This window comes from Hyposmocoma kahamanoa, unplaced genomic scaffold (genome assembly GCF_003589595.1).
Source record: "Hyposmocoma kahamanoa isolate Upper Pololo Valley unplaced genomic scaffold, ASM358959v1 64, whole genome shotgun sequence".
Lineage (NCBI taxonomy): Eukaryota > Metazoa > Arthropoda > Insecta > Lepidoptera > Cosmopterigidae > Hyposmocoma > Hyposmocoma kahamanoa.
The window spans coordinates 14509306-14528626 of NW_020653852.1; the positions used below are offsets into that span (position 1 = coordinate 14509306).

Here is a 19321-nt window from a genome sequence, read left to right on the forward strand (position 1 = left end):
ACAGCAATAACCAAGCATGTTTTTAAAAGTGTTTGAACAAAAACATCACCTGCCATTTTTTTTAAATGACGTCAAAAAACTGGTTTCGTTAATTATTCATCATTTTCGTAAACTTTAAAAGCCTGTAAAAAATATTTCCCACGATACAGATGCTTAGAACATGTTTTATTAGACTGTGTGCACATTACTTTATTGAAATAAAATAAAAAAATAATTGAGTTATTATTTGAGCTGGTCTTTATTAGCCCATACCTCTAAAATTATTGGCTTTTTCTCAAAAAATCTTAAAATTTAAATTAAAAAAATGTTTAGACTTCGTCTTAGACAACCCTACCTAAAATGCTTCTAAATAGTCTATGCTACCTTCACATTAAAGCTTTGCATCGACCTTCCAAACACCCTGTATTTTGTCGTATTATATAATGTTTCAATAAAAATTAAGTATTCTTTTAAACTCAATTATGCTAATAACTGTTTGTTTATTGTTTCGTTGATCGCATCCAAAGTTACATTTTATCGCCTTCTTTAGCTGTCAAGTTTTGCCTCTTATTTGGTGACGACTATATAATATCAAACCTTTTTCCATCCTAGAAGACCAAACCGGACAACATGCAAAATTACGTTTCTAGGGATGATAAAAAATATCGACATTTCAAAGTACCGATATTTTTGCACGAAATCATATAAGACATATCGTCGATATTTTTAGACTCAATATTAGTTTCAAGTATCGAATTTGATATTTTTTATTCCAGCCATAGCAAGTGCACAAGCAAATCAATACATCATTTAAGGCGCCGCCGCCGCCGCGCCGTCTTTAGCCAGTCCCCTCCCCTCAGTTAAAGAGCAAGTAAAAAATATCCCCATAAATATTACTTTTTAAATTTTTTTTTCATTCCCACTATCGAATTCATTGCGTTAGGTGCTCCACCAAAAAAACTCTGTTACACCTGTATAATCAAGGATGGAATTACGTTTCATATATTGTAAGATGATTGTAAGTTTATTTTTTGTATTAATTACAAAATAACTCATTTCTGTTTTAACATATTTTTTTCACGATGATGCCTTTTTTTTTTACTGACTGGCAAAAGTATAGTATAGTAAAGTAATTTTCTTGAAAAAAAGCGTGAAAGCACGAAGAATGAAAAAAGAAAGCGCGATGAAAACGAAACGACTATGGTCGCTCCGACAATTAGTTTGTGTCCGACAATTTGTCACTTTGTCAGGTTGTCAGGTTTGTTTATGCAAGAGGAGTACGTAATAATTGAAATTGTTTGGTAGTATTGAGATAAATTTCTCAGATTTATCGTAATTTTTGAGTTTTCCCACATAAAACGTAATTTCCTTCGTTATAAATATAAATAATAGAGTTAGGTTTTTGGTTTTGCTCTCATAACATAACCTTTAAGTTTAAAATGTCCGATAAACAAAAAACGTAAGTCATAATTTTATCCAAGTTTTGTGGCCTACATTATTTTTCTCCATCATTTTCCCCTCAATTCATTCATATGTTCTTATTTAACAGCTTGATATGCGGAGACGTAAATGGAAACTTCAATTCTTTGTTTTCCCGCGTCGAGACTATCAATAAGAAATCTGGTCCTTTTGATGTTCTTCTGTGCGTTGGTAACTTCTTCGGCGATGATAACTCGCAGCTGGATGCTTATAGGATGGGCACGAGGAAAGGTATCTGTATTCCTATCACACTATTAGTTACCAATAAATAAAACTGTTTAGATGTTCAAGTCTATTTGTTTGTATTAGGTAGAGATATGTAAACAAATGTTAAGGGCACTTGTTGTATGTTTCATTGGAATTCAAGTAAATAGCAGTTTAAATTTTGTTTCATAGTTGATTAAAAATCATTCTATTAATAATTTGAATGCATCTACATTATCAAAGTAGCTGCATTTGTCTCTAAAAATCAAACTTACAGTGAATTGATACTTTTGTATGTACATGCACCATTGTTATATGAAGGTTACAAACTAAGAATAATGAATGTAATTTTTTTCTGAAATTAATTGCTTCATCATAACACAATTTATATATTCATGAAAAGTACTAGTAGTATGGTACTTTTTGACCCTTTTTGGAAAGTACTTAGAAATAAGTCATATCAGGATAATTATTATGTGAATTTTGCTATGACACCAAGTCAATCTAACATAGTAATTATAACCCAAACGGTATATCTCTGGGCCTCCCAAAAAGTGTCACTTTGTACTGGTGGCAATGTTGTACATCATTATATTATTAATGCTACAAAAATATCAATCACAATGCAGAGAACAAGGCGAGGGCAGAGTGTCATTAGATGGGTATCAAATTCAGTTCAATTCAAATAAATGTCATCATTAGAGAGTTACAAAAGGCAAATTTCAAATTACAGATTTACCTACTTCTTTTTCGTTTTCCTTAATGGCGCTAACCGTTTAGATTTTGCCAGTATCAAGTTTTCCGCTTAGTAATTTTAAGGGCTTCAGTAGACTCTGCTATTTAGTGAGTATTGTGAGAGCACAATACATTGTAATCTACATTAAAAGGCTCTCATTAAAGACTCTTAGAGGCTGTAATAACTATAGTCTATATAAGAACAAAATTAAATTCTATTTCTGGGTCTTTAGTGTTTAAAAAATTAATTTATTTGTGTAAATAAAAATTACATATTTTTGTTTATAGTGCCAGTTCCTACATATGTATTTGGGCCATCCAACAGTGACCATGTCAAATACTATAATTGTGCCGAAGGAGAGGATATTGTCCCCAATGTTACTTACATGGGTAAGTGTTCAGATTCATTATATTATGCATTAATTGGTGCTTCAACAGTAGGACAACTCATTTGTTTCTATCTGACTCATTGACACATGCAATGAAATCATACTTATAAGAAACTGAAAAATTAGTCAATTTTATTAATTTTGTATGCTAAATATTTTATGAAATTTCACCAACTGCAGCTGTCCGGATTTTTTTCATCCCTTTCAATGAAATGATCCCGTCATGAAACTGAGTTGATTAGCACTAAAAAATTTTGATCATTTTTATTCTTTTTATTAATGCTTGACCAAAAAATTGACTATGCCAAAATTGTTTTCACAAAAAAAGATCTTAATGGTTCCTAAGACTATTTAAAAAAACCTCTGTATATTGATATTTTAATACCAGCATTGGCATATCAATTATGGAAGTATGATTATGAAATATAAATGAAATACAGAGTAATTTGAAGCACTCTTTTTCGAGCAACGGTAAACGCAACAGTAAACATGTCTACTATGGGAAGTTTTTTTAAACACTCGTCACGTCATGCAATGTGAGTGCACCGCGAGATTATGCGAATGTGTGCGTCCGTACATGGCGCATGTTGGGCGTGCACACATGTATACAAGCCGCGCTGCTACGTTTGTATGGAATTATCATACTTTTATTATACTATGTTAATATCTTCAGCTTATTATTTGAATAGACAGTTGCATAGCTGTACATCAGGCAGTTATATTATTACATATAATTCAGTAGCAGTAGAGTTCGTCAGACGAGACAAGCTCTACTGCTTATTACTGCCGCCGAGCAGTAATGTAAGCATTTACCTCATTCTGGTTTTGAAGAGTATGGTTGCTGGTGAAATTACAGGCATGTGGGACTTGTCAACTTGTCTCATGGTGAAGGGCGAAGTGGCAGTGCCCCTCAGAGATCTTTGCGGTTTATAGCTTTAAAGTGTGAGTGGCACTGCAACTCTTATGGACGGGCGTGTTACTTAACACGAGGCGCACGAATTGTTCGTCCTGCTCCTTGATATTATATAAAAAAAAACATTATAATAGCCATTTGTTACGTCTACATATTGTTGCACTATTGATAAAACATTTCTATTGAAAAAAAAAATTGTAAGTTAATTTCCACCATTTCAGGCAAACGAGGTATATACACCACAAGTGCAGGTGTTAAAATAGCGTATCTTACTGGCCTCTCGCGCCGAGAACTTGGCAAGGATATACCGATGGTCACATTTGAGCCAAGCGACTGCAGTGCAGTGAGGGATTCGTGCTTCAGAGGCCAGAGCGAGTTCAGAGGAGTCGACATGTTGATTACTACGCTTTGGCCTTCTGGGATACAAGAGGATGAATGTCAAAAAGTAAGAACATGAGGAAACATCAAACAGTCTAAACATGGTAATGGATGTCAATGCTGTAACATAGCAACAAGATTCGATAACATTGAAGCTTAACTATATTAATTTAGTGCTGTAAAAATGCATTATATGTGCATATTGAAATTTGCCAATTTCCGCTGCCAAACTGTCAGCATTAATGTGTTCCAGTTTTAAAGGGTAAGGGTGCTGGCGTAATTACAGGTATATGGGACTTGTCAATTTATGTCTCAGGGTGACGGACGCATTTGCAGTACCACTGTTAAGAGCTGGTGTGTCGTTTCCCACCAGGCGTACGACTTGTTCATCCTGTAACTTGGTATAAAAATAATAAAAAAATATATTATTTTATTTCTTTGTCCCAATGGGTTGTATCAAACGTTTGTTGGTTGTTAGGATTTGAAAAGGTATTAAATTACTACCCTTACTATTTGCGGAATTTCAAAGAAACTAATTTTTTTCTCTGACATTGTTTCAATAATTATAACTATTTTATTACAAAATCCGACCTCAAAAGTTCGTGGGATTAGATCTATTTGCCAAATTTTATTGAAATCGGTTACCGGAAAGTGCGCAAAACCGGAGTCATCCCCTGGTTTTAGACCCTTAGAGGTGTAATATTGTTTCAAATTTAAATGTGACCAATACTGAGGTACCCTCTTTCCAACAAAAAAAGAAAGCTAGTATTGTAAGTCCACTAGAAAGAAAGCTAGTATTGTAAGTATAGTAAGCTAATATATGTATGGTACTTGCCTTGCTTGACAGCAAAAAAAAACTTATATATATTATAGGATGAAATCTAGCAACAATAAACACAAACTGTTTCAATTACATTCTTTTATTACAGGTAGAGGTAGAGAAAGAAAGACTTTCAGATCTGATAGCATGGCTGGCTATACACATAAAACCAAGGTACCATTTTGTACCTTCTACAAGCAAATTTTTTGAAAGGCAGCCTTACAGGTAAAGTTTTATTGCATTTCAAATTATTTATTAATACAAGGATCAAATACATTTTTGGCTTTTAACGACTTTTTGCCGTAGCGCCAACAAAGAGAAATCTATAAAAGTTTTTTTTTCATTCAGTTAGGTACCTTTACAGCTACCAGCGCTTTAATAAATTGTAATATTAAGTTTATTGAATATCACCATATTGTACTACCATAATATTTAATTATTTCTTTGGGAAATTACCCCACTAGTCTGTTATACCTCTAATAATTATGAATGCAAAGATGGAACACTAATGAAAAAATCTTTCGCATTGTATCTTATTTGTTGTATGCTCGAAATATAGATTTTGTTTCTAAGTTTGTTTTCTTTTTGTATTACATAAATACAAACATTCAACGGTGGCAGTATTTATATTCTTTGTAAAAGAAACAATGTGTGAAAATATTCTGATGATTTGTGATGGTCTATGTTACTGATATTACTTTGTAAGGACTCTGTAAGTGTGAGTGAAGCTGCAGAATCATCAGTTTTGAGTATTGCGATCGCGTGGCAGTTGCTATCCGGTGTGATAGTGTGTTGTTTTATAATAAATAATAATAATAATAAATGTTTATTTACTTTAAACAAACAGTGTACAGACATACAAAATGATCATTTATAAATTATAAAATAAGGCTAAGAAAATTGTACATTTCAAATTATGTAAGCCTCTGCAGCCGAACTAGGATTAAACCTGTATGCATGCAGCGCCGTTTTGGGACTTTCATACAAATAAATGACTGTCGTAAGTTGAGGTCTTTCAGTGACTCCCAAGGCAAACTCAGAACTTATTGTAGGCAGATACTATAGTGACAGACAGATCCTACAATTTTATGTAACTAACTTATCTCTACTAACCAAAAATACCAAATTTTTTATTATTGTAAATATACAAATTCAATGGTTTTGTTTTTTTTTCACAGAAATCAAAGTCATCATCAAGACTACAAAGAATGCGCAACGCGTTTCATAGCGTTAGCTCCTGTTGGTAATAAAGATAAAGAGAAATGGATCTACGCCTGCTCTCTCCAACCAATCTCGAAGATGCGAATGACAGAATTGCTGCAAAGCACTACGGATGAAACTGCGTGCCCTTATGATCCTAATTTGTTGAAGCAACATCAACCTGGGAAAGTTGTTACGGTAAGTGAAGGGTTCTGTGGGAGCGGAGCCGTAGTTTTAGCGTTGCGACAGGTACTTTTTAATAAGATTCGAGAAATTTACTGCGTACGTACAACTCGAGAATTCGTCTAGAACCACCGCGATGTTCTTTTTACCACTATCCTTGTTTATTTTATCTAATTCTAAATACAAACCCACATTTATTTAGACAGTTCTAAATGCAATCAATGCAGCCTGCTACAGTACTTACCTATTTTAGACGGTACTGATTTCCGTCACAGGCTAGACGGTGCATATGAGAATATTCTCGCACAAAAAAAAACCCCTTAACTCGAATAGCTTAGGGTTTTCTTTTATGATACTAAGTGTCGGGACGAACTAGTCGTCAGCAACACTGCTATCCTCGAAAGCTGCAGTACCACTCAGAATTTTAATTTCGCAAAGTACCGAGGGGCGCTGCCACTGCGCACTTCATAAAATATAAGTTGAAAGTCCCACGTGACTGTAGTTTCACCAGCACAATTCAAGCTGGAACACTGTAAGGCTACCTTTCCACCAGAGATGTGCGACGTAGCGTGGCGGTGCAAGGCTGTGTTGCGACGCTGTGAAACGGTGCGATGTTTTCCACCAAATCTTTGCGAGGTAGCTATGCGATGAGAGCATATGCAGCGGCGTGGTGCGAGGATGCGTTACGGACTCTTTTCAGCTATGCGCGGATGTGTCAGTGTCAGTTAGGGTCATACTTTCAGTAGCTCTAGTTTCCTACACCGTTTTGCGCACATTCCTCGCCCGCATCCCTCGCGCACATTCCTTGTACACATCTCCCTCTATTTTGTATGTACAAATACTTAGCCTCGCCAACCCCTTTCCACCGGAGCTGCGCTAAGCGAAGCTAAGAAAATGCAGTAATTCTATTGGTGGATTTTTTCCTCGCACACCGCGTCGCTACGTGGCACATCTCTGGTGGAAAAGCAGCCTAATGCTCACATTACTTCTTGGCGGCAGAAATTGTGAGAAAACCTTTTCGCTGACACACCTTCTATGTAGGTTGTCTGTGATTGTTTTGAATTTGATTTAAGTTGTTTGTGTTCTTTGTCAAAACGCCTTACAGAACTAAATACATTGTTTTGCTTGTAACGACAACTTGTGTTGTTTTTATTTTTTGTCGATTTGCGAGAATGGAAAGACTTGTCCTGTCTTTACAGAAATAGGCGAAGTGGCAGTACTTGAAGAAGTGGCTCTACCGCTATGTTTTACATATACTTCATACATATATGGAAAATGAAACTATTCTTTCGGGTCTAAACCGCGTATATAATTTAAAAATATAATTTTTGTACAACCAGTGTTTTGGGCAGCTAAGCTGGCATTTTTTGGTTGTAAAGTGCCCGAGATGTTGGTTTGTTTGAAATTTATATATTAATTGTTTATATCCACAATCGCGAAAACCTAAGAACTCGATATAACTTGTTATACATTTAATATTGTTGTACAGGTTACGGGCAATGGTCAATTCTTCTTCAACATGGACGCGAACGACGACGACGGACAGCATGGAAAGAGAAAACGAAAAGGTGGAGAAGAATCTGAGAAGAAAAAGAAAGGCATTGATCTTGGTTAGTAATATCTGATGTGATCTTGTTCGTTGTTTGCTTTAGCATTTTTTAAATAGAAACTATAGTATTATTGGAAATGAAACTATTTTTCAGATTTAAATCGCCTATATTTGTTTTTTCAAATAAACCGATGTTTCGGGCCCTTTACAGGTTCCATGGTCACGGTTGACTGAGGTGGTAGAGTCATCAACCAGTTATGTCTAATATTATTGCAAACCACCATATTTTTTCACTATGGTTACAATTGTTATTAATTAAATACCTTATTTTTAATTTTACAAAGAAAACATTCCAATTTACGCTTCATTAAGTTGTACAAATTATTTTATTGAATGAATTTTTATTAAGTTCAATTTGTTATTAATTAATAATAGGAATTAGAATAAACTAAAACATATTAATTAGTACTGCAGTTTTATGTCTGTTTGGGATTAGAGGAAATACTGGATCCCAAACTGGTGGTACGGAGAAAACATCTTCCCTGTTGAAATTAGGATGTTTTTTCATTTCAATGGCTTATTGCAGCATCCTGGGTAGATAACGGACTTCTTTTGCAAGTACCTGGGCTTTGTCAAACTTCATTGAATGTTTATCCATGACATGCTCGCAGACTGCAGACTTGTTTACACGACGCTGTTTGACATCAGCCATATGTTCTTTGGCGCGGGTACAAATATTTCGTTTCGTTTGTCCAATATAAGAGAGACCGCACTCACAGTCAAGCTTGTGCACTCCTGCATCCTGTAAGGGGATGTTACATTTCACGGGTCTCAGGAACTGAGAAATCTTCCTCAGGGGCTTGAAATAGGTCTTGATAGATGCTCGCCTGAGGACTCTTCAGATCTTGCCTGTAACACTTCTCACGTAAGGTAAAATGGCAGGTCTTCGCTCGACTGTTGGTGGTTTCACACGGGGCCTGCGGCATTGGGGTGGATTCTTCCACTTATTCGCATGCTTGGACTAGGACTTGCTTTATATGATGAAGTTCCCCTGCCAGATGATTACTGTCGCAGACACAGATTTGCCCACGGTAGCTAACTGGCTAGGATGGTGATGGGAATTACCATTGAGGTACCTATCTGTACGGGTTTTCTTTCGAAATACAGTATGGCCTATTATGGTGTTATTAGGATTTCTTTTAATTAAAACATCTAAGAAAGCTAAAGTACCACAATTCTCTGGTTCCATAGTAAATTATATTGTTCATATATGTAACAATCGCGTATTAGTTGTAACAAGTATTATTTAGTATACATCCTATGATTATTCGATTTACAATTACCTATATTTAATTTTGAGTATTAATCATTATTTACTGCTACGGATGTGGTATCTAAGAAGCGTTGTTAGATGATTACATTAAAAAAAAATGTAACATTCATCTACATATTATTTGTTACCTTACGAATTTTTCTATTAGTAAGGATTGCTGGTTCCTTATCGTTTCGTAGCTCAGCTGGGAGAGCGTCAGCTACGGTATGCTGAAGGCGCTGGTTCGAATCCAGCCGAATCAAAGGAATTTTTGTTAGTGTTCGAAAAGACAATTGTATATATAACATAGAAAAAAACCTAAAAAATTATACGGAAAATAATTAAAATAAATTAAAATTCTGAATAATAAGTGTTTAAGAAGTATGAGGCTGAATTGCAATTAAATTTCTGTTTAAGCGAACGTTTTAATTTCGAACTTAAGTAACCTCCTTGCTTAAACTGGGACCTGACCTATGGAAGGAAGTATGTCGTGCTACAAATAAAAATGCACATCCACAATCCACAGCTACAATGGAAAGAAAAAAGGCGCGAGGGTTTTATTTGGAGCATGATAGTCAAGTTAGCCACCATGCAATCATACTCTTTACGAGCAAGTGTGATGAAACCATTTTACCGTGTTTTATTTTGTTACCGTGTAGATCAATGCTGGTTCTGCCTGTCATCGCCCAGTGTAGAAAAGCATCTCGTCATATCGGTTGGCACTCACTGCTATCTGGCGTTGCCTAAGGGTCCTCTCACACCGTACCATGTGCTGATACTGCCTATTGCTCATCATCAGGCTATTACGAGGGTAAGTTTTATTGTAATATGATTTCCGTTATGATTCTGGTTTGGGGCATTTGAACATAGTAAATAGGAATATACATATCGACTGAACTGGCAACCGGTACTATCTCAATTTTGACAACTTTACACGATGAAGACAAATTGTTTACGTTATTTATATAGATGATCTGGTTTAATAAATAGAAATGCGTAGTGCGTAATGCGTAGACTTATGATACTGTATACTTGATACTTCACACATGCTTCACATTATAGCATACAAGACATTGTATTCATGGCCATATTTAATTATACATTTTGACAATATTATCAATAACGGATGAATTACTTGCATGCTTGTCTACTAGAATTCTAACATTCAGCATTCTGTATGTAATTGGTCTCAGCAAGATATTTTTAGTTGCCATGAAGACTAATGTATAAATGATCACTCTTTAATTTTCAAGTTTTTATTGAATGTCACGTCATGTTTTACTACATGATTATTCAATTATTTTTTGTGAAATTGCTCCACTAATTTGTTATAATTATTAATAGCAGCAAACCTTCTAGCAAACCGTGGCAGACGCTTTGTTGGCATAGCGTCTGGCAAGGTTATGTGTGTGGCATAGAATCCGGCCGGATCGAAGGAATTTTTTCTAAGTGTTCGATCTTTGTTATTAATAATTAACACTCTAGATAATATTTCTTTCCACTCTTCTTACATTATGGTTGTAACTCAACATAATTTTTTCTACCGCCTATCTTAGGCTTATTTTTTTTTCACAAACGCGTAATTAAAACTTTATAATTTAGGCAAAACGAGGTCTATCAATCATCATTATCATTATCTATCGATTATTGGGCACGGGTCTCTACTCAAGCGAGAGTATAGGCCATAGTCCGCCATGCCGGTCCAATGCGGGTTAGGGACTTCACACATTTTCCGAGGGTTGTGAATCTTCTTCAACGTGCAGGTTTCATTATGATATTTTATTTCACCGAAAAAGCTCATGGTGAATTTTACATTAAATATCGCACATAAATTTTGAAAAACTCCGCGGTGCAGCCAGGATCCGAAACCACGGCCTCTGCTTGAAAGGCGGTAGGTCAAGCCATCAGGGTACGTTATGTATCCTATTGGATTCAGCCATGTATTCATGTAGCCTAATGTATTCATAATAATAATAATAAGTCACAAACGCCCACGCCACCCCATTTTGTTCGATAGACAAAAGAATCAATGTAGGTAATGTTTATTAGTTTTTCGGTCATTCTCGGACTAATGTTCACTACCTAATTCACGTGGCAATTTTTATTATTTAAGTACTCGATTTTTTTATCCTGCAATATTTATTTAATATTCGAGTATCGTATCGTGAAACATCATTTAATAATTACACTATAATTTACTTGAATATTCAAATAATAAAAATTGCCACGGAAATTAGGTAGTGAACACTAGTCCGAGAGTGACCGATTCAATATATTTTTTTATATATATAGTCTTGAAAAAATCCTTGACTGATGATACATAAATTAACCAAACTTCCAGGCGCCAGATGAAGTAGTGATAGAAATAAAAAGGTTCAAAGAGGCGTTGAAGAGCTTCTACAGTCCAATGAATAAGGTGGCTGTGTTTTTCGAGAGGAACTACAGATCGGCACACATGCAGATCCAGTGCGTGCCTGTTCCCAAACAGTGCAGCGAGCAGATCCTTGAGGTTTTTCAGGTGAGCGTTTTATTAATTCAACCGGTCTGTGCCATAAAACTCTGAAAAGGCAGTCGATTATAATAAATAAATACATATGACCTTAATTACAGTTAATAGCGACATCTCTAGCCAGGGCTGGTAGCTGTGAACTTACCTAACTGGGCGACGAAATACTTTCATAGATGGCGCTACGGCTAAAAAGTCGTTGAAAACAAATGCGAAGATCCGACAACACGCGTCCAAACTAACGCAAATTCGCGAGGTCCGCTGGTTCGTTCCGTGGCTTAGTTGGCATAGCGTCTGCCACGGTTTGCTAGAAGACGTCGGTTCGAATCCGGCCGGATCGAAGGAATCAGAAAGGAGTATCTGCCTTACGAACGAGTAGTACAGTTTAATCAATAAAGATTTCAAGTGTAATTTGCTGACCTATGGAATAAAGGTTATTTAATTTTGAGTTTGAAAGTTAACTCCAATCCGCATTGGAATATTTGAAATGGCGGGAACTGTGTTCCATTTGTACTTTACAATGGGTATGTGTATATATTTTTTTCTTGGGTTGGTACCGAGGTGTTATCTGTGGTTGGAGCCCACTTACCAGAACGCATCAGTAACTTTGTTTATAATATCAAGTAACGGCACGAACAAGTCGTGCGCTTGATCGTAAGCGACACGCCTGCTTGGTACTTGGTGCAACGGGCTGGTATCCGGAACTCGACGACAAAGCGCTTATTTTGAGCGACACGCCCATCCATAACAGTTGCAGTGCCACTCGAGCTAAATCGCATAGTTCTGAGGGGCACTGCGCCAGTCACGCTGAGACATAAGTTGTCAAGTCCCATCGGCCTGTAATTTCACCAGCACCCTTTCCCTTTTAAACCCCATTAAAATAAACTACAATTAAACTAAAACTAAGATAAACTAAAACCATCGAGTATATAACCAGAAATAGAGACGAAATAAGGGCCATCCATCCCTGGCAACTCATCAGGCAAATGGGCCTTATATCACTTTTAAATATCAACTCTCGTTTGCACTGAAATCACAAATTGGAATGCTGAAATAGTACAGCGCCAACAACTGACCTGTGTGTACGTCTCCGTATATTTCAAAAATATTCTGTATTTATTGTAATAAGTATAATATCTATAACAATGGGAGGCTGTTCCATTTGGCGGTGTTGGAAAAACAGCAAAACATCTAAGTACAAAACAAACGGAGTCACATTTCATCGGTAATTAAATAATTATGTATTTTTTCAATTCTCGCCCATTATAGCAAAGCTCAAGTTAAAGTAGTCGAATTGACGACAGAATAGTTTTGAAACAAATTAAATGACATTTCGTTTCTATTTCAGGTTATATACTCGATAACTAAAACTAAGTAATGGCATGTGGTAAAAATTACAGTATTTAAAAAATATGTAGTGGCGTTTAGTTTCATTACAATAGTGTACTGCCCTCCTTATCATAACTAACGTAATCGACATTTTTAGCGAAATTGAGTTAATAACATATCTAAAATCCGCGAAACAAGATACGTAACCCTCTATAAGCGGTTTTTTATATCTTATTTAGTTTCAGTTTTATTGTTATGCAAAATCAGCGTAAGTGACATTTTTCCAAGAAAAAAATAACTTTAGGTGCCAGTATCTCGAAAGTTACGTTAATGAATGTATTACAGGATGAAGCGGGCATAAACAGCCTCGAGTTGGAAGTGCTTCCCCCGTACACGGACATCATGCAGGTGACGTTCGCCGGCTCGCCGTATTTCCACGCGGAGTTGCCCACTGGCGAACAAATTTACATCAAGACAAAACAATATTTTCCTTTGCAGTTTGGCAGGTGTGTATGCGATTATTTACTTTTTAATACTTACATTGCCAACTAAGTACTTACTATTTACAGTAACAAATGGGATACCAACTCAGTATTTGCGTCTGTTTGTAAGCCATAGAGATTTTTTAAAGTTTCTTCAGGGGGTTTTCATTCGTGTCTAAGCAGCTTCGAGTACAGGAAACTATGTAGGTCATAATATTCATACAATAATTAATAAAAGAAGTCTAACATATCTTAGATTTACTTTAGAATTGACACGTACAGTCGAACGCAAATGTATTAGTGTAGCGCCACACCACACGGAACGCAGTCGTTTGCGCGTTTCCATTCCAATTTCATTTATTCAGTAATCACTATTTCTTCACTCATTTCTACAATAATTTCTTCACTCTATAGTACTGTCGTTCTGCTCTATAAAGCTGGATTTTTCCTGTATGAGTACTCTCGGACTGAGTCCACTCGGACGCTACTCGTAACGTGTAAACACGTAATCTGAGTGGACTCGGTCCGAGAGATCTCGTATAGTTCATGGCAACGTTAAGCCAGGTTTCCAAACCCTTCTTAACCACCGGCACAGAAATTACTTATGCAGCTGAACTTTCCTCACGTACGCCATCAATTAAGCTATCCATTTACGATGTTATTAAAATGAACGCCAAGCGTCATTATGTACAATTATCAATTTCCACATTTAGTAAAGTATTTTTGTAATACCGCTAAAAATGTACAATAATTTTCTACTATGCATTATAAATAGTATAATAAATATACATTATGCTATTTAAAAAGCAAGTAAACAATTTATTGACTAATAAAATAATCAGACGGCATTACGACTAGTTACACATTTCACGGATCTTGCACGTTGCACTGGAAGCGATATTCAAACAAAAGTGTATTGATGGTGATGTACTGTTGACTGTACAGTATCCTAATTTTTAAATGACAAATCCTGAACGATATTGTCCAATTTTTCATTTTAGTATATTTATGTTGACGTTTTTAAATTAAATTTTTTATTTTGTTATTCTAGTTATGTTTTACAATTATATCATTAAAATTTACCCAAATTCCTAACTGACTTATTAAATCCGTGTGCCCAAGTCGTATTATTAAAAGAACATGTTGCACCTACTTTGGTCTGATGAAGTGCGCGTGAGTAAATGCATCTTCAATCATCAATCACAAATAAATGAATTATGAAGTAGTAATAAAATTTTAGCGAAACGACCATGGATCTGGCATTTGAATTAATTCCTATATACTATTTTTCTTACAGGGATGTGTTATCAAGTCCTCCGATACTAAATTGTGAAGACAAAGCGGATTGGCGCCAATGCCTTCTCAGTAGAGAGGAGGAAGATCAGCATGTGGCTAAGTTCAGACGGAAGTTCAGGCCGTTTGATTTTACTGCCGACGAAAACAGCGACAGCGATTGAGTATGTGCATGCGTGAAGTGCTGTGTATGAATCAAACGAGATACATTTTATGTACTTTATGTTAAGAGTAATGGATTTAGGTATTATCAGTTTTGTTAGGCATATTTACTGACTAAAATAGAGAAAGGTATGTTGAGGTGGTTTGGGCATGTAGAGTGAATGGATGTAAGAAGAATTACCAAACAGATTGAATGGAAGGGTTTTAATAGGACGTCCCAGAAGGACTTAACATTGACTAGATCAGTGATGTCCTCAAAAAGGCTGGGATCCGAAGTGACAAGAATGAAAGTAGTTGTATGAAAAGGGTAGTTGATGTATGCGAGGCTCTAGAGTAGTGTCAGTCGTTCTGTACTCTCTGCCTACCCCTCCTGTGGGACTAGGGCGTGAGCTTATGTATGTATATTTTTTGTCCACTTTCAATTCGACAGTATTTTGAACTTTTAAAATTGATTACCAAACAAATTATGTAAAATGTCCATGGCAAGAAACCAAACAAACAGGCTTCTTTTGCTTATTGGTGGTGCTTTTGTAAAATTGCACCATTTCAGTTTTGTAAAAATAATTTTAAATATGGCGGTCGACCCCAATGTCAGTTGACATCCTTCCGCACCTGAGTATGGGTTACCTAATTGATTAATTTCTTGATATAGACATTTCATTGCGTCCATAAATTAAAAAGAGTCCATTACCAACGGGGTAAAAAAGAAAATATTGTCTGTGGTGGTAATAATATTTATTTATAAGTTTGTCTGTTTTTATGGCGGCGCCCAACGATCTTATACACAAGATATGTTACATTCTAGTAATCTGCGTTTGAAATCTGTCTCGCAGCTTACAGAAACTGCACAAATGTTTACAAATTTGCGGTAATAAGTAGTACAAAAGATAAATAATAAGTAAAATGAATAAGTAAAAGAGGCAGCCGTCTTTTAAAGGTTGCGTCAAGTGCATTTGCCGGGACATAGATTATGATTTTGTCGAACAGAATGAACATTTACACAAAAGTAGGTACTCTCTTTAGAACAATGCTATTTTAAGGTTATTTTTTAATAATAAATTAACAGAAAAATAATTAAAATATAGCAATAATGTAAATATTTTTGCTACCTGACTCAGAGTACGAGATTCCTGGTAGTGTAGTTATCAAATATACAACGACGGCATTTTGTTTATCTGAATAAAATGACACACTCACAAATTTCACGTTCGACCCTTTCCTCGACTCGAGAGTAACTGCAAGAAGATCCCAATTAGGACATTTTCGAGTTTTCACGACGCGGATGCTCGTAACATATTTACCTTTTTTAAAACACGTATAACATCATTGGCGGTACCACAGTTTGTTAACATTGTGTAAGTAACATTAAACAATAATAGTCTAATCTCTGAAGGGTAACAAACCCTATTTTGAGGTTGTACTCTTATTGTTATATATTAGTATAATTTCATGTCACTGTAGTTTAATAAATGTAGGTAAATGAAATAATAACAAATAGACAATTTCAAGTAAATGATTTTTTATTTTTGTTCACATCATACTGTTCTAGTAATCCATTTTGTTTGCATTGTAAAAACATATCTTTAACAACATGGTTAACTAATTCTTATATTTACGTGTATCTGTGTATAACAAAACCTTTAAAATGATATGGTACATTGACTAGAAAATTTTAAACTAGATTCAACATCCAAGTTAATTTCAATCATTGACGTCGATTCTGTTCACGTTTGTAAACTGGAAAATTATTTAACGGAACTAAACTCAAACAGGGATTGTAAATTTTGTACTTACGGGTAAGCCTTTGATAGGTAATTTCCATTTATTTAGGTTCATCAACGTATTAAATATACTGCGAAGCGCTGCAGTGGCCGCTACCAATTTTCATGCGAATATCTGGTCCGCAAAAGTGGCGCGCGTGGTGCAACAGGGGCACTGAGGCTGCGTTATAAATATTTGTATGAAAATTAGTAACGGCGGGGCTACAGTGCCATAGTGGCGCCACTGCAGCGCTTCTATAGCCCTATAAAGTATTCTAACACCAATACAAAACTATGTTGTCTTTTGTACACAAGTACAAAAATGAAACGAACAGTATTACATTTATTATTCGTCTTTTTTTTAAGTAACGTGTATTGCACAAAAGAATCGACATCATTGGTGAGCTAAGAAACGCTTTAATCGAATTAAAATTTTCGTAGGAATTCAAGTAAACTGGTATAAAAAATGCTATTCGATAAAATAGCTTTGGGCGAATAACCGAATTTCTAGTAAACATCTTTAAAAAAGTCGTAAAAGTTGAAAGTGAATTTTTTTCCTTATTTTACTCGGAAACTTAGGACAAATTTTTAAATAACTGAAACCGATTGTGTTACATTTGCAGCAGGCTTTATCAACGCGCTTATACATGCAAACATTCAAATGTCATGCTATACGAACTGGTTTTTAGTATAGACGCGGTACTAAAGCATGGTAGCAAATGTAACAAAACCCAATAACTACTTATTTCGACTAGGAATCTGTGACTAGACTTTATATAAAATAGATCTCGATAATTATAAGGGCAGTCTTCGTTGGAATTACGAGAGATTCAACATAAACGATTGTAAATTATTATAAACCCACAAAATTCACTTAAAAACTTGTGTCGTTATACAAAACGTCGTGTTAAGTGTTCAACACTCATAAACTATGGCATGAGGAGAGAAAACGAAGTTTTTTTTATATTACATTTTAGATCGAGTAATCATATTATACAGAACATGAATTGATGTATCTTTTAAAGAACTTACACAAGTCTTTTCTTTATTTATTTTTTTATTTTTATTTATATTACTTAAACAAGAAGTCTAACACGAAATATAGCTCTTGAGATGAAGTTACTAACCCGGACATAATTTACCCTGAAGGAATTGCCTAATGGTAATTACGACAGCTAGTCAGGAAAGGACGATATGTGTAAGGACTTTGACAGGGATTCAGGGTCAAAATTCATTTCCAGGACACGTGACGGCACTGTGCCCATAAAAAGCGAAAGTAGGATTCCAACCAAACACGTATGGGGCTATCCGTAGTAATCCAGCTATTCATAAAACCTCGTTTTCTCTGCCCAAAAACTATGCTAAACACATTGATACAATTCAAATGTACATTATAAAGTTAACTTTTTGCCATATTCACCAAGCTATAGGTAAGTGTATTGTCATGTGTTACTGAGGATTGCATATTCTAATAATTTATATAATCATATTTCTTATTAAGCATTGCATTTAATATTAGTTGTTCGGTGATCATAATTACGTTTAGATATCAGTGTAGGCTGATCACTGATGATGTTTGCTGTTATAAATCTAAAAATATTGGAATAAAGGTCAAGTTTCTAGAGGTCCTACGAACAACACGGTCGTAGTTTTTGGTAATATGGTTTGAAACCGCAAAACGTGACGTTCAATGTTAATTTTAATAGTTTGTTACAGTAATAGATTTGGATAATTGGCATATAAGTTAATCACCAGTCAAAAAAGCCTCTTGCTCATCAACCTTAAAAACTGCGGTAATTTTGTTACCTGTACAATGTCAGTGAAAAAAGTTAAGATACATCATTCAGTGTGGATTGTAGTAATACGTATTTTGTTTATTTTCCACTTATTTAGAAAAAGACAACACAACATGATCTAAAAAGGAATTGAAAATAGCATTACATTAAATCCTGTGCCCATTGGATTCAATTCTTTTCGTCTCCGTAAATATATTATTTTGTTTCATAGTGACACAATCTACTGTTATTTATATTTCACGGTTTAATATTATTTTCACAACTTTAACATCTACATTAATACATACGCATTAGAATATTTAATTTACATTTTTATAGTTTTCTCTAAAGTTTGGCAAGTACGAATTTGGCAGTAATATAAACATACATTTATAAAAGAAATTACAGCTGTATTTAAGCGTCTGTAATCTTTACTAAACCGGGTATCGAAGGGGATATCATATATAACAGTATTTGAAATTGGAATACATTGCCTGTCACGCCAATATGTTTCTGCATAAACGCTAGACTATACACAATGATACGACTCGCCAATGAAAACAATTGTTTTCATAAACTTTATACAACAATCAAACAATCAATAATGAATTATTTGGAAATAATTATACAATGTTATTGTATAATCCGTAACTAGTTTTAAGACTTTGGTCAATAAGGCATTAAGTTTAAAATATAATTACCTTTATATTAATTATTGTTCTTCTTACTTTTATATTCGATACTCGTACCGTACATGTTAATTACTATGCTATGTACAAAACGGTCGAACTGATTCAGAACCTAGCTAGACCATAATTTTCGTATCGGTCTTTTGAAAATAGATGGCGCAACCGAATTGAGGCGCTTTCCAAT

The 19321-nt window shown here is 35.1% G+C and overlaps 2 protein-coding genes across 2 annotated transcripts in view; one reads left to right on the forward strand and one right to left on the reverse strand.

The window, feature by feature from the left end:
* Positions 1–1324: 1324 nt before the first annotated feature.
* On the forward strand, positions 1325–16713 carry LOC113230753 (CWF19-like protein 1). Its single transcript, XM_026464831.1, has 11 exons — positions 1325–1438; positions 1529–1689; positions 2686–2787; positions 3921–4144; positions 5007–5122; positions 6076–6295; positions 7770–7890; positions 9801–9952; positions 11483–11659; positions 13322–13482; positions 14756–16713. Exons 1-11 carry the CDS (start codon positions 1419–1421, stop codon positions 14913–14915), a joined length of 1614 nt encoding a protein of 537 aa, XP_026320616.1. The 5' UTR covers positions 1325–1418; the 3' UTR covers positions 14916–16713.
* Positions 16714–17760: 1047 nt separating this feature from the next.
* LOC113231159 (Down syndrome cell adhesion molecule-like protein Dscam2) overlaps positions 17761–19321 on the reverse strand; it is a 134151-nt gene continuing 132590 nt past the window's right edge. The window contains exon 33 of the mRNA XM_026465360.1: positions 17761–18488. Within this exon, the coding sequence (XP_026321145.1) occupies positions 18476–18488 (13 nt within the window). The 3' untranslated portion in view covers positions 17761–18475. The remainder of the gene's footprint in view (positions 18489–19321) is intronic.